Genomic DNA, 14,895 nt, shown 5'->3' with positions numbered 1-14,895 from the left:
GGGTGCGGAGTTGGAGCGCGGCGGGGTGGCCGCGGAAGCGCGCTGGGCGCCGCGCCGCTTCCCGTCCTCGCACACAACTGGTGCACTGCCCCTCGGCGTCTCAGGCGGCCAAGCCCATTCTGTCCCCCTGCCTGTCCCGACCGTGAGACCTGTGGCCCCAGTGGAGGGTGAGCCGGTTAGGAGTCCTTGAGATGCGTTCAACTTTTCATTTGTTCCCTGGTTTTCTTTAGACTTCCCAAGGTCTAGCACCGGGCACTGCCCACTGTCTCACCCACTGTGGTCTCTGTCAGCCTCGGGCTTGAGCTTCTCATCCTCTTTCATGCTCTTCCTTTTTTTTTTTTCCCCCCCTTACTCCACCTTTTAGGTCTGAGGAAATCCGGCCCAGGAATACAGAAGAGGAAGGAGCCAGCTGCATTGTGCTGAAGGCAAGGAGCGCAGCGCGAAAGCTTCCCTCTGCTGGAGAAGTGCACGCACCCATCCCTGGGGGGCCCTGCGACACGACCGAGCACCGGACAGGCTGTCTGCCAGGCCCCGGGGTTGTGCTTTCATGCTCCAGCATCCACCCCCTTCTAGCGTATGCAAGTGGGTACGTGCCCTTTGCAAAAGCCTGGTTTCTGGTCTGGGACTTCAGATTTTTCCCATGACTTAAGTTACTCCTTCTGCCTGGATCCGTGGGTTTAGTGTTGGCTAGAGCTCAGTCAGGGACAGCGGACTTGAACAGCGGAAGGTCAGAACTTAGTCATAACAATGACTTCATTACTGGAAAGGTTGAGTCAAAAGAAGTAAGCCATCGTGCCTTTTGAAAGGTAAGGCCCGGGGTAGTAAAGAGTAAGGTTCAAGTAGCAGTGTGTTTCAGGGCGCAGGATGAAGGGGGTCAGAACCAGGAAAATTGTTTGCCCCTCGGAAATGTTTTATCCACCAAATGTCCCTTTGGCCTGGGGCGGTTGATGACTGTGTAAAGCAGGCTGTCTCTCTCTGCTTACGATTAGAATCTGGTTTAGGTTAGTGTTGAGGATGGTACCTGTGACTTTGCTTTTAGCAGCATCCTGTTCATTAGGGAAAAGAAAACTCCCTAGGAGTTAGCCCTTTGCTTACCTAGTGTCTCACTTAATGCTAGGCCTTCCACTTAGAGGTTATCTACATTGTTTTCTTTCTTTTAAAAAATTTTTGTGTTTATTTTTGAGAGAGAGAGAGAGAGGGAAAGAGAACACAAGTGGGGAAAGGGCAGAGAGAGAGGGAGACACAAAATCTGAAGCAGGCTCCAGGTTCCAGCTGTCAGCACAGAGCCCAAAATGTGGCTCGAACTCACGAACCATGAGATCATGACCTGAGCTGAAGTCGGACTCTTTACCCAGTGAGCCACCCAGGCTCCCCTACGTTATTTTCTTTCTTCATATATCCTTGAATCTAAAATCTCACCTGAATGATAAGGTCTATGTTAGCATCCTTTTAAGGTAATATGTTTCATTTCTGACAGATTTCAGATACCTGAAGGATCACAAAAACTTCTGTGTGGTTCTGAAAGTACACTCTTACTATTACATACTTTTAAATTTTGTAAATTGCTATCATCTCACTGTTGAATAGAAATCGAACCTAAAAATATTAATTCAGGTCACTTTACAACAGGTAACAATATATTCTTCAGAGCCACGAAAGAAACCACTGCATTTACCACTCCACACTCTTTGTTATGAAGCCTTGGCCTTGGAACTTGAAGCTGGATTGAGGATAGTAATTTGTTTCTAAAGGTCCCATCTTTGTGACCCATGGTCAGCGAAGGCTGATTCTGACCGCTGGGCTTTCCAACATGCCCTGGTGACCGGGGATCTGGCTGGGGAGTAGTTAATGTATAATACGGCCCTATCATTCTGTGGGAAGAGCACGCTTTTTTTTCATAGAGCAAAATATCCCAGTAAAGAGAAGAAGAAATGCGACAGTTCTGGTCTGGATACATAGGAGAGTTCTAGTCTCTGAGATTTAATCCTTGTGGGGTGAGTTAGACATGCAGTACGGTCCCATGACGGTTATTGGCTCTTTTCATCTTGCTGACGCAAGTCTCGGAGACAGACTGCCTGGATTTCTCTCCTGGAGTTGTCTAGTTATTATCATCGCTTGTTATTACACCCGCTAGACTGTAAGCTTCACATGGGTAAGGAGTTTTAGGCCACATCTTCATTGCTGCATCCTTGGTACTTTGAACAGTACCTGGCACGAAGTATGAACCCATATATGATTGTGATAATTAGTTGTTTTTTTAATTTTAGAGAGAAAGTGCAAGAGGGACAGAGGGGCAGAGGAAGAGAAAGAAAATGTTAAGCAGGCTCCATGCACAGTGTGGAGCTTGATGCAGGGCTCAATCCCACAATCTTGGGATCATGACCTGAGCTGAAAACAAGAGTCAGAACACTCAACAGTATGAGCCACCCAGGGACCCTGTGATTATTAGTTTTTATTTGGCAGATACACATACGCTCAGAGCTGTTGCATTTTCTTTTCTTCTCTCTCACTGGCATGATTTCCCTGCTCAAAATTCAAGTTTAAGCTCAAATATTATTTAACAACCTCTTTCTTTCCCTGACCATCCCACATGGCTCTAAACATTTACTTCATAGACACCTGTATGGCATCTAATGTGCTGGGTACATCTAAACATTTTACCAATATTTAAGTCACAACAGTCCTATGAGGAAGGTTTATTATTATTTCCATTTTACAGATGGAAAAGCTGCAGCACAGAGAGGTTAAATAGCTCAAAATCACACAGCCAGGAAACTGTAGCTGGATTCAAACCCAAGTGGTCGAGTCTCAAAGGTCGTGTTCTTAACCATCATGCTGTGTTGTGTGTCATATTACCTACTTTATTTCTGGCATCGGCAATGTGTGACTAGGGTCACATTGAGTTCGTCATCCTATTTTTGCAAATAAAATTTTATTAGAACACAGCCACCCCCGTTCTTTAGGATAGGCTGTGGTTGTGTCATAGCAAAGGTACTGTTGAGTAGTGCCACAGACAAACCAAAAACTAGGCACTCTCTACTGGAAAAGTTTGGAAAGGGTTGTAAGTTCCAACAGAGCAGTGGCGATGCTTGTTTTGTTCGGGGCGGCTCCTAACACGGTGCCTGGTGCAGAACCGGGACACAATAAATGTTTGTCAGATAGAGGGATGTTGCAAAGCTTGTGTCATTCATTATGTTTAGCTCTTGATCCCTTTGACCTTTGAAGGATATGCCTTAACAAAAACCTTTTCAATTGGATCTCTAGGTCCGGAGGTTGCTATGTTAATGCTGCTTATTCTTGGAGTATTGCTTCATGGTGTTTCGCTGAGTGGCCAAGAGGAGGCTTCTCCCAAGGCTGAAGGCATTCCAGGCGAGCCTCTGTTTAACTATGCCAGCATCCGCTTGCCCCAGGAACACATTCCCTTCTTTTTGCACAATAATAGGCACATTGCCACGGTCTGTAAGAAAGACTCACATTGTCCTTATAAGGTAGGTATTCAGGGCTTTTTCTTTTTCCTCCTCTTATTTATTTTTAAAAGGGTTTTAGTTCTGTTTTATAACCTGAACTTGATGGTAACTTCCTGTGACATAGGGTTAAGACTCTGCGTTTTGTCTATGGCCGCTAAATGACTAAACTTTGCTTAAAATGATATCCTGTTCATGAGAGTGAGATTTAAAATCGAAATCACTAATAAAATTTAAAAGCTAAATCAGTAATGAAATAAATAGGCAGCCAATACTATCGGTATTCTCCGTAAACAAAGTAAATTGGATTTTATATGGGCAAGAAGGTCTAGTTAAAAGTAACCAAAGAATTTCACACGTCTTCTTTCTTAAACTGCGCCTGGGAAGGTCTCTTGGCGCTTAATTTCGATAATAACACCTCTGCCTCTCTCTCCACCTAATTATGACAGTTACTGTGGCCTTCCTGCTGTGTTAAGGTTGTTGGAAAGGCCTCAGATTGGAGCCCATTTAGACGTCTCACAAGGTCGCAGAGATCAAAGCTGGGCCTTGTGAGACGCTTCCCCCCCCCCCCCCCACAGGAAGCATACGGACAGGCAGGCCTGGGAACGGGACCGGCATTGCTGCTGGGTAGACAGGCGGCCTACACTCTGGCCAACGGCAGCTGTGGGTCCCCCCAGGGCCTCAGAACTGTCCCGTCTTGTGGCGTCTGATCATCTTGATTGATGAGTAAAGTTGCTGATCCATTTGATTTGTCTGTCCTTCTTTTGATCATAAAAGTTTTATTTTGTGACTCTTTAGGGACTGCTTTTAGAATCACTTTGCTCGCTGAGGAAGGCAATTTTATTAAGCTACTTGAGGAAATTCCAATGCAAGTGGTCTTTGGTACTGCAGGGAAAGCCTGCACTTTGGTTGGGGCACAGACGTGCTGTTGGGGGAGTGGTGATTAAAGACCACTGTTAAGAACTTTGAGACTGCCATTCTTAGGATTATTCTAATGATTTTTATTACATGAATATGTATTCTAAAATGTAAGAGTGAAAGTTCTATAAAGATTTGTTTTCTTCATAGAAATAGCTAGAGTCGGCTCTCCATGTCAGAAAAGGGAGACCAGTCTAAATGTACACATTTTATGTTTTAGAAACACTTGGAGAATCTAAAATACTGCTGGGGTTATGAGAAGTCCTGCAAACCAGAGTTCAGGTTTGGCTACCCTCTTTGCACCTACGTGGACGTGGGATGGTAAGCTTCTAGATGGCATCCTCCTCCTCTTTGAATTCTCTTTTTTAATGTTTATTTTTGAGAGAGCGCGAGCGCATGTGGGGGAGACACAGAAGGAGAGGGAGACAGAGGATCCCAAGCAGGCTCCTCACTGTCAGCACAGAGCCTCATGTGGGGCTTGAACTCACAAACTGTGAGATCATGATCTGAGCCAAAGTCGGACACTTAACGACTGAGCCACCCAGGCACCCACTCCCCCTCTTGAAATCACCCTTCTCTGCAGTGTATGCTGTTGCCCCACTTCCCAGCCAAACTCTTTTGGTTTTAGATAGTAATTCTTTTAGATATGAATTTGCTTACACAGTCATGAATTCAGGTTGACTTGTCTCCCCATCTTCCTGCCTTTCTGTGCAGGAATATCTCTTTTTTCCTCTACCAGAGAGAAAACAGTATGGATCACTAGAAAATATTTTCCCCCAACAAATGCTAAAAAGATAAAGTAATGGCTCCCTCTTGAGTGTGGAGGAGAGTGTGAAGTATAGAATTAGTATTTTCAGTACATGCAAGGTTAGGGGAGTAAAAAAAATACAGTAATTTGCTCATTTTCTTTAGTCCTAGATGACCCTTAACGTAATAAATTTCTGTTAGTAAAAGAAAGTCAGTCTGTAAATAACTGACTTTGGTAATTCATGTCACAAAGGAGTTACATGAAGATTATGATAGTTTAAAAAATTAGTGACAAAACTTTTAGCAAATTAACTTTTAGAAAAGAAACTCAATGCTCGGAAAAGTTAAAAAGAGAAAAATCACGGAACCTTTGTGATTGTGAATAGGACAGATACCCTCGAATCAGCCCAGGACATATTCTGGAAACAAGCTGACTTTGGATATGCGGGGGAGCGACTGGAGGAACTTCATGTGCTCTGCCAGCCTCAGGAAGCGGTGCGTGTTTATTTTCACATCCTCCTTAGTGTTTGGCTTGTCATGTAAAAACAAGGCTCCGTGAGAGGAATCCTTCTCATGTATTTATTGGCTTCGACTTAAAAGAAAAACTTTTTTTAATGTTTGTTTATTTTTTGAGAGAGAGAGCATGCGAGGAAGTAGGGGTGGGACAGATGAGAGAGAGAGACAGACAGACAGACAGACATAGAATACGAAGCCGGCTCCCGGTTCTGAGCTGTCAACACAGAGCCTACTGAGGGTTGGGAACCCAGGAACTGTGAGATCATGACCTGAGCTGCAGTCAGACACTTAACCAACTGAGCCACCCAGGCGCCCTGCTTTAACTTTTTATTTAACGCTTCTTTTTTTTTTTTTTCAATTTTTAATGTTTGTTTATTTCTGAGAGAGAGAGACACAAAGTGCAAGCAGTGGAAGGGCAGAGGGAGAGATGCAGAATCCGAGGCGGGCTCCAGGCTCTGAGCTAGCTGTCAGCACAGAGCCCAACAAGGGGCTCAAGCCCATGAACCGAGAGATCATGACCTGAGGCGAAGTTGTACGCTTAACTGACTGAATCACCCAGGCACCCCCCCTTTTCTTTTCTTAATTTTTAATGCTTATTTATTAACTTTCCAAAACAAGTTGTTCTGTGTCATTTGGAAGCTATGTCCTCATTTTCACATATATATCAGGGTGTATTTTGAAGGAGTTAAAATATGACTAGGTTTAGAATTTTCCCCCCAACACATACTGAAGAAGATAAATTGATAAATTGCTTCTTTCCAAATTCCCTCACAAGTCATTCGGGACAGATGATACACCCCTACCAGACTGCCCTGTGTTTGGTTAGGACTTTACAGTTTGCAAAATGCTCTCCTCGATGTCAGCTAGCTTGACTTTCACAAGCCTTAGAACAGATAGACGGGGCAGGAATTACTGATGCTGTTTGAGCAGAGAGGAAAACAAAGTCCTCAGAGAGGTTAAGCAACTTCCCCAGGACCACCCTTGTAGATCTGCAAGTCTAGAACTCAGATACAGATCTCTTCCTGTGTGTTTTCAACCATGCCCACACTCCCTGGGTCAGCCAACAGTTCTGGGTAGTCAGGAAAAGAGCAGGTTCCACAGGGCAGGGTTCAAAACTGGATTCTTAGAGCACCCAAACTTGCCATGTTTCAATTTCTTTTCCTTTCAAGCTTTCCCTATGTCATAGTTTATGGTGGGGAGGAAATGAGATTCTGCTTTAAAAATGCTCAGTGCAGGACTGAGCTTCCAGCAGAGGGCTCAGGGTTAGTTTTTAAAGGTTCATGGCGTTGTAAGCACTTTTTATTATTATTAAGTTTATTTATTTTGAGAGGGAGAGAGCACAAATGAGGGAGGGGCCGAGAGAAAAAGAGACAGAATCCCAAGCAGGCTCCGTGCCATCAGCGTAGAGCCCGATGCAGGGCTGGAACTCACGAACTACAAGATCATGACCTGTGATGAGATCAAGCGTCAGACACTTAACCAACTGAGCCACCCAGGTACCCCTGTAAGCACTTATTATTAAGGTCTCCTATCTGCCAGGGTTCTTGAAGCCTGGCCATGTCTCTGACCTCTCAAGAGTCTCTATTACCTCCAGGCAATCTAGAAAAAAAAAAAAAGTTCTTAATTCACTTTCATTAAGAAATGGAATGGGTGCTCTGTCACACCTTTGGAGATAGCGCATAACAGAGCCTGAAGCCATTGTAGGGAGCGGGACTCTAACCACACTGCTGCAGGGCACCCTCCCCAGGCGTCGTTTTGTGTGCTGCTCCTGGTTGGGCTGGAGCCCAGCTGTTCTGGTAGAAGGCGCAAAGGGAGAGCCACACCACACCTCACACACCTCCTCCAGGGCAGTTCGTAGAATGCTTTCCTGGACAAGAGCTACACTGACACTTTTTGTGCAATCAGACTATGACCCCTTAGCCACTGTGGATTCCAAAACAACACATTGGGTTAAGGTTAAGGCCTTGTGTTCATTGGAAATTATGGGAAAACAATGAACAATATTTAAATCTGTAAGTAACGTCCCGAGCAGGTAACAGTTTCTGAAACTGTCCCTATTTCAGCACAAACCAGATTGGTTTAAAAAAAAAAAAAAAAAAAAGCAGGCTCTGGTAGGTGACTCGTAAGCTCTTTATGACCGTGATTTAAAAAACACTGCCCTCTTATTGCTGTTGAGACAGGGACTCTGAGAAGTTTTATAGTCTGTAGAAAGCACCTCTTATTAAAATTGGCAACCTGCCCTTCCAGCCTTCCTTTTAATGTCTCGTACGTGTGCGTTCTTTGGCTTGGCTTCTAAAAATGCTTCTCTCGTAGCTATGAGAAAGTGATGGCTCTGAGATTTTTTTTTTTTTAAGAGCACAACTAAACCACACATAAAACTCTTGGCCTTAAAGTTTGAGACGGTATAAATAGAACATTTGGGAGTTCTTCCTAGTAACCTAAAGTGTACACACTGGCAAAACTATGCTTGACCAGAGCCTGCTGGGAGAGGAGAACAAGGCGTCCACAGAAGCAGCCTTCCAGAAGCTGGGGTTTCAACCTGAACACGTATATCCTGTCAACTTGTCTAGCAAGGCTGAGTGTGCCCTCCAGATGCTCATACCGCGAGTTACTTTTTTCTGTTTTCTCCGCCCCATTTCAGAATGACTCAGGTCTGGTCTGTTCCCGTTACCTTCAGTACTGCAGAGCAGCCAATCTCTATCTCGATTTGAGAAACATCAAGAGAAACCATGACAGGTACTTCGGTGGCCGAGGTTAAAATCTAAAAGAAATTTTGAAATATCTCCAGGTCCAGGGATATGACTTGGATTTGCTTCATAGTAACACGGCGATGAGGCTGGGGAATGCGTGGAGGATGGGAGGCCCAGTCAAGCCACAGGTTGATCATTGTGAAGCTGGACTGTGGGCTCATCATGTTTCTGTACCATTCAGCCGCTTGTGTTTATGTTTGAAGCATTGTTATAATGAGTTAAATTCGAATGGGGAATGGATTTTGGAAATTGGTAAACCGCCTGAGTTACATCCCATGTGCTTGAGCATTGATCACATTTTTTCAAACTCAGCTTAATTTTTGTCATCCACCAGATTTAAGGAAGACTTTTTCCAGAGCGGCGAAATTGGAGGACATTGCACGCTTGACATTCCTACGTTGATGTCTCAAGGTCAGCGCAAAAGCCCTCTGCAGTCCTGGTAAGATTTATGTTTCTAAAATATTTACTTTTAGTTCTGGCACTTGCAGACCTTGGGAGGGACTTTTAAGTGGAAAATGTTACTTTATTTGTAGAGAATTTGGCATGAGCTTCCAGGGGGTGATGGCTACAGAGTGAATATATTTGAATATATTTGAATTAAATGTATGTATATAAAATATTAGGAAGTATGATACAGCATTTACTGACTGCCAAAGAAAAACATCAGTTCAAAAATGAGTTTTTATTAACTCTTCGTAATTGTGCATGTGTTTGGGGAACGCATATTTTAAAGAAATAAGCACCGATTGAAGTACATAACAAGCATATAGAGGAGGGTACACTTTGGACACTGAAAAAGTGAACCTAGCTGTGTAGCTGTTTCCCTGGTGAAACATAGACCATCCCCAGGACCCCAGACTTTTCTTCGTAGGGAAACTCTACCCCGATTTTCAACACTTCTGATCAGCTTTTTGAACTTTATATAAACCGGGGAACATATTTTGACTTAAAACATATTTTTTAAGTTTATTTATTTATTTTCAGAGACAAGGAAAGAAAGAGAGAGCCAGCATGAGCAAGGGAGGGGCAGAGAGAGAGGGAGAGAGAGAATCCCAAGCAGGCTCTGCACTGTCAGCACAGAGCTCAATGTGGGGCTCAAACCCAGGAACCATGAGATCATGACCTGAGCAGAAATCAAGAGTCAGATGCTCAATTGACTGAGCCACCGGGTGCACCGAAAACATTTTTGCTAATTCTGCAGTCTAATTGACTACCTCTAGAAATTAATAAGTTAAGGTACCTAAAAGAACCTTTTTTAAAAATTTTAAAATAATTGTGGACTTCCAGAAGTTTAGACATAGCACAGAGTTCCCATTGTACCCTTACCCCAGCTTCCTCTAATGATGACATCTTATATAACCATAGCACAATGATCAAAACCAGGAAATGGACACTGGTACAATAATAAGTAAACATATTTGAAATTTACCAGTGCTTGCATGCACTCTTTTATTTTTTATTTTTGGATGCATAACGCTATGAAATTTATATCACATGTCTGTGTGCCTGCACCCACTACCACAATCAGGATACAGAACTGTTCTATCATCCCAAAGAATGCTGAGCAATTGTCTGACAAAAGGTGGCTGTCCTACAATTCTACTCAATTCTGACACCATCTACCCAGAGACAGCATCAGATCCCACATAGGTTAAGGGCTCAGTCCCACAAGACTGTCCCTACGCCCCATTTTAGACCCCAGTTGCAAGCCTAGGAGGTCACCTGTGCTTCTGATGGATCGGCTGTAGACTGGGTTAGATTAATTTGGTAGAGTGGCTCAAGTAACTTTGAGAAATATTTTGCTTACTAGACTACCTGTTTATTCTAGAAGGATGTAGCTCAGGAACACCCAGATGGAAGAGTTGTATAGGGCAAGGTGTGGGGAAGGGGCACAGAGCTCCCGTGCTGTCTCCAGGCACCCCACTGTCCCCGTATCTCCATGTGTTCCCCAACTGGGAAGCCTTCCAAGCCAAGCCCTCTCTTGTTAGGCTTTCATGGAGGTTCCATTACATAGACATGATTGCTGAAATCACTAGACATTCATTGACAGTTGATTCAAACTTCAGCCCCTCTTTATTCCCCTAAGGTGTGGGGGGGCGGGGACTGAAAGTTCCAACCCTCTAATGATGGTGATTCTGATTGGGTGATTTGGTGATTCCTCTATCAGCTAAACCCCAACCTTAGGGAGGTGGTAAAGTACCTCATTAGCATAACAACAGACACCTTTCTGACTTTTATCTCTTGGAAATTCCATTGGGCTTTATTTATTTATTTATTTATTTTATTTATTTATTTTTTTTTAAATAGTTTATTGTCAAATTGGTTTCCATACAACACCCAGTGCTCTTCCCCTTAAGTGCCCTCCTCCATCACCACCACCTCTTTTCCCCCCTCCCCCTTCCCCTTCAACCCTCAGTTCGTTTTCAGTATTCAATAGTCTCTCAGGTTTTGCGTCCCTCTCTCTCCCCAACTCTTTTTCCCCCTTCCCCTCCTCCTGGTCCTCCATTAGGTTTCTCCTGTTTCCCTGTTAGACCTATGAATGCAAACATATGGTATCTGTCCTCTGCCTGACTTATTTCGCTTAGCATGACACCCTCGAGGTCCATCCACTTTCCTACAAATGGCCAGATTTCATTCTTTCTCATTGCCATGTAGTACTCCATTGTGTATATATACAACATCTTGATCTACTCATCAGGTGATGGACATTTAGGCTCTTTCCATGATTTGGCTATTGTTGGCAGTGCTGCTATGAACATTGGGGTACATGTGCCCCTATGCATCAGCACTCTGTATCCATTGGGTAAATCCCTAGCAGGGCTATTGCTGGGTTATAAGGGAGTTCTATCGATAGTTTTTTGAGGAACCTCCACACTGTTTTCCAGAGCGGCTGCACCAGTTTACATTCCCACCAACAGTGTAGGAGGGTGCCCGTCTCTCCACACCCTCGCCAGCATCTATAGTCTCTTGATTTGTTCATTTTAGCCACTCTCTCTGGCGTGAGGTGGTATCTCAGTGTGGTTTTGATTTGTGTTTCCCTGATGATGAGTGATGTTGAGCATCGTTTCGTAGACCCTCAATGGGCTTTAGGAGCTCTGTGCCAGAGATGGGGATAAAGACCAAATATGTATATATCTTATTATAAATTAAAGTATCACAAGTCACATAGGATAGTTGTATTTAATGTTAATTTTTGAGGTCAAACATTCATGCTAAGCATATCCTTCAGGATAATAATCCACCACACATTTGTAGCATATTTTACAGCTTACAAGGCAATATCTTTCTTAACTTAGGTTACAAATAAAAATTCAGCTGAAAAACTTTGAAGATCCTAGTTGGCTTTATTCAGCAATTCAAGAATTGGGCAGCATCCCATTTAACAAACAGTGAAGAGCTCCAGGAAGCTATACAAAATGCTTCTGCTTTTATAGGCCAGAAGGGGGCAGGGATAAGGAAAGAGCGTATCACTTCATCTTTGTGTGGGAGAAGGGGAGACTTTGTGGCAGATGGTCTTGTTGATACAGACCTGGCTGCTTAAGACTCCATTCCTAAATACGTGGAAAGTGTAATTAAGTTAGGTATTAAGTTTTCATTTGGTAACATGGGCTTAGCCTCTTGTTTCTTTTTTTTTTTTTTTTAATTTTATTTATTTATTTTACTTTAATTTTTGGTCTTTATTTTGAGAGAGAGAGAGAGAGACACAGAATCTGAAGCAGGCCCCAGGCTCTGAGCTGTCAGCCCAGAGCGTGATGTGGGGATAGAACCCAGGGACTGTGAGACCATGACCTGAGCCAAAGCTGATGCTTAACTGACTGAACCACCCAGGCACCCCGCCTCTTGTTTCTTTTCAACACTCAATGGAGTTTTACATTAGGAGTTCCTCAGTTGCAGTGGGTCATTTGATTTCCTAGTACATTTCAATATCTAATTCCACCTGGTGGTGGCTCCCCATGGTGTATTTATATTAGTTATTTATTGCCATGTAACAAATTACTCCAAAATATGCACTAGAGTATATTTTCATTCATTATCTATGTGATAACAAATTACTCCAAAATTTAAAATCTTAGGACAACACACTTTATTATCTCATTGAATTTCTTTTTTTTTTTTAATATTTTTATTTTTGAGAGACAGAGAGACAGCGTGAGCAGGGGAGGGTCAGAGAGAGAAGGAGACACAGAATCTGAAGCAGCCTCCAGGCTCTGAGCTAGCTGTCAGCACAGAGCCCGAGGCAGGCCTTGAACCCACGAACCGTGAGATCATGACCTGAGCCGAAGCCAGAAGCCGGACGCCCAACCGACTGAGCCACCCAGGCACCCCACTCTCATAAAGTTTCTGATGGTCAGGGTTTGGAGGCAGCTTAGTCGGGTGGTTCTGACTCAGAATCTCTCACAAGGTTGCATTTCAGCTGTTGACAAGGGCTTAGCCATCCCTAGGCTCCAGTCGGCTTGGTGACCTTGCTTTTAGGCTCACTCATGTTGTGGCCAGTTTCACTTTCTCTCTTTCTGGTGTCATCTTTTTGCCACACCGACCTCTCCATTAGTGCTACTCACAGCATGGCGGCCAGCTTCTGGGAGAGAGAGACAGAGAAAGAGAGAGAGGGACTGAGCACTGCCCTAGGATAGTGGCTTCAGTCTTTGCATACCCTAATCTCAGAAGTCATATACCATCATTTCTGCCATATTCTGTTCATTAAAAGTCAATCACTAAGTCTAGCCCACACTTAAGGGGAAGGAGTTGGTCTCTACCTCTTGAAGGGAGAAGTATCAGAATTTATGAACATATTTTTGGAACCATCACAATAACTCAGCATCGTCTGTATTCTAAAAGGATTTATTTGGTATTTGTTTTACACCAGTTGTCTCAAAATGAAGAGTTACAATCTTTAGTTGTTAACTCTATTTATCTCTTGGCACCTGCCTGTGATTGTCTTTTATATGAAAGAAAACTGTGCCAATGTGATCTACAAAGATAGTTTTTGAGAAAAAGGCTTTACTTCTGTAATTGTCTTCTTTTATATGAAAGAAAACTGTGCCATGTGATCTACAAAGACATTTTCTGAGAAAAAGGCTTTACTTTCTAATGGAAAGCTTAGACGTCCGCTGTCTTTCTGAGGTGCTCAATAATTTTTAGAATGCCATCTGTCTTAGAAGTCTACCACAAGATCGCAGGAAGCTTTTTGAATCTTCCCACTTTACTGGTAGATTATTTAGCTAATGCCATATGTAGATTTCTTCTTTGTCTGGAAAATTCCTGGTTTATCTTGTACATGAGGCTGTCATTTTTATTCCTTGTCTCAACCTTAAAATCAATATCAAGTTATATAAATGTTAGTACGTTTGAGAAGTTCTGCTTGTCTTTGTAAGAGCATATTCTACAAATAAAGTCCCCCAAACGAGCACGTCCTGAGTTACGGTATTGCAGCAAGAAGTTCAGGAGGATCCCTTTGAAATCATCTCGCAACTCTTCCTTCCAGGTTTGCTGAACTACAAAGCTATACCCAGCTCTCCTTCCGACCCATAGAAGATGCTAAATGTGATGTTGTTATTGAAAAACCAACCTACTTCATGAAATTGGATGCAGGTGACAAGTTAAATTTGTCTATTTTTATTTATTTTAAAATGTTTTTAATGTTTTTTATTTTTGAGAGAGAGAGAGAGAGAGAGAAAAAGAGTCTGAGCGGGGGAGGGGCAGAAAGAGAGGGAGACAGAGAATCCAAAGCAGGCTCCAGGCTCTGAGCTGTCAGCACACAGCCTGGTGCACAACTCTAGTTCACACGCTGTGAGACCATGACCTGAGCTGAAGTCAGACGCTCAACCTACTGAGCCACCCAGATGCCCCTGTCTGTTATTTATTAATTGGGGAATGAGGCTTTGTTCCTTTTTTGATATGCATATGTAGTGATTTCCTGTGACTTTCTGGGAGGGTGTGTGACATTTAGTAGAGGGTTTGCTTTTTGCTTTCTTCTCTGAAGAAGGGAGCTAGTTTGAATTATATTCACATATTCGCATATATATCGGCATTATATAATACTTTTGGTATGTTAGCGAAGACCTGCACATTCGTATCAGATGACTCCATCAAAGTCAAAAGATGAGAGAAAAAGGTGTATGGACAACTTCTCTAACTAAATTCATGCCATTTGCTTCCTGCAATCACTTGATTTGTGTTGTGCTTCCTTAGAAAAAATCAAAAGGAAAGGCCATGTATATATTTTGGGTAGGAAAGGAATGCCCATTGACCGCTTCTGGCAAACTTTCTAAAATCCTTTCTGTTATGCCCAGATCGCAATATCGTCCCCAAAAACCAGAGACCACCAGGGAGACCGAGTCACGCATGCAAAAGCAAAGGGCATTTATTACGGGCTTAAGCCCGGGCTCTCAGCACAGATCCACTGCACTGGTGAAGTCTGTGATCCTGAGCTTAAGCCCGGCAAACTTAAGCCCGTAATAAATGCCCTTTGCTTTTGCATGCGTGACTCGGTCTCCCTGGTG

General features: G+C 43.3%; 1 protein-coding gene across 1 annotated transcript in view; it reads left to right on the top strand.

The window, feature by feature from the left end:
* Positions 1–368: 368 nt before the first annotated feature.
* The window catches only part of EOGT (EGF domain specific O-linked N-acetylglucosamine transferase), a 40,102-nt gene continuing 25,575 nt past the window's right edge, over positions 369–14,895 (top strand). Inside the window, exons 1-7 of the mRNA XM_029918522.1 lie at positions 369–586; positions 3,265–3,488; positions 4,603–4,703; positions 5,516–5,624; positions 8,287–8,381; positions 8,730–8,834; positions 13,878–13,984. Of these exons, the coding sequence (XP_029774382.1) occupies positions 577–586; positions 3,265–3,488; positions 4,603–4,703; positions 5,516–5,624; positions 8,287–8,381; positions 8,730–8,834; positions 13,878–13,984 (751 nt within the window). The 5' untranslated portion in view covers positions 369–576. The remainder of the gene's footprint in view (positions 587–3,264; positions 3,489–4,602; positions 4,704–5,515; positions 5,625–8,286; positions 8,382–8,729; positions 8,835–13,877; positions 13,985–14,895) is intronic.

Source organism: Suricata suricatta, chromosome 12 (genome assembly GCF_006229205.1).
Source record: "Suricata suricatta isolate VVHF042 chromosome 12, meerkat_22Aug2017_6uvM2_HiC, whole genome shotgun sequence".
NCBI classification, from domain to species: Eukaryota; Metazoa; Chordata; class Mammalia; order Carnivora; family Herpestidae; genus Suricata; species Suricata suricatta.
Note: the sequence above shows the minus strand (reverse complement) of the source record. Positions and strands in the feature narration are given on the sequence as shown.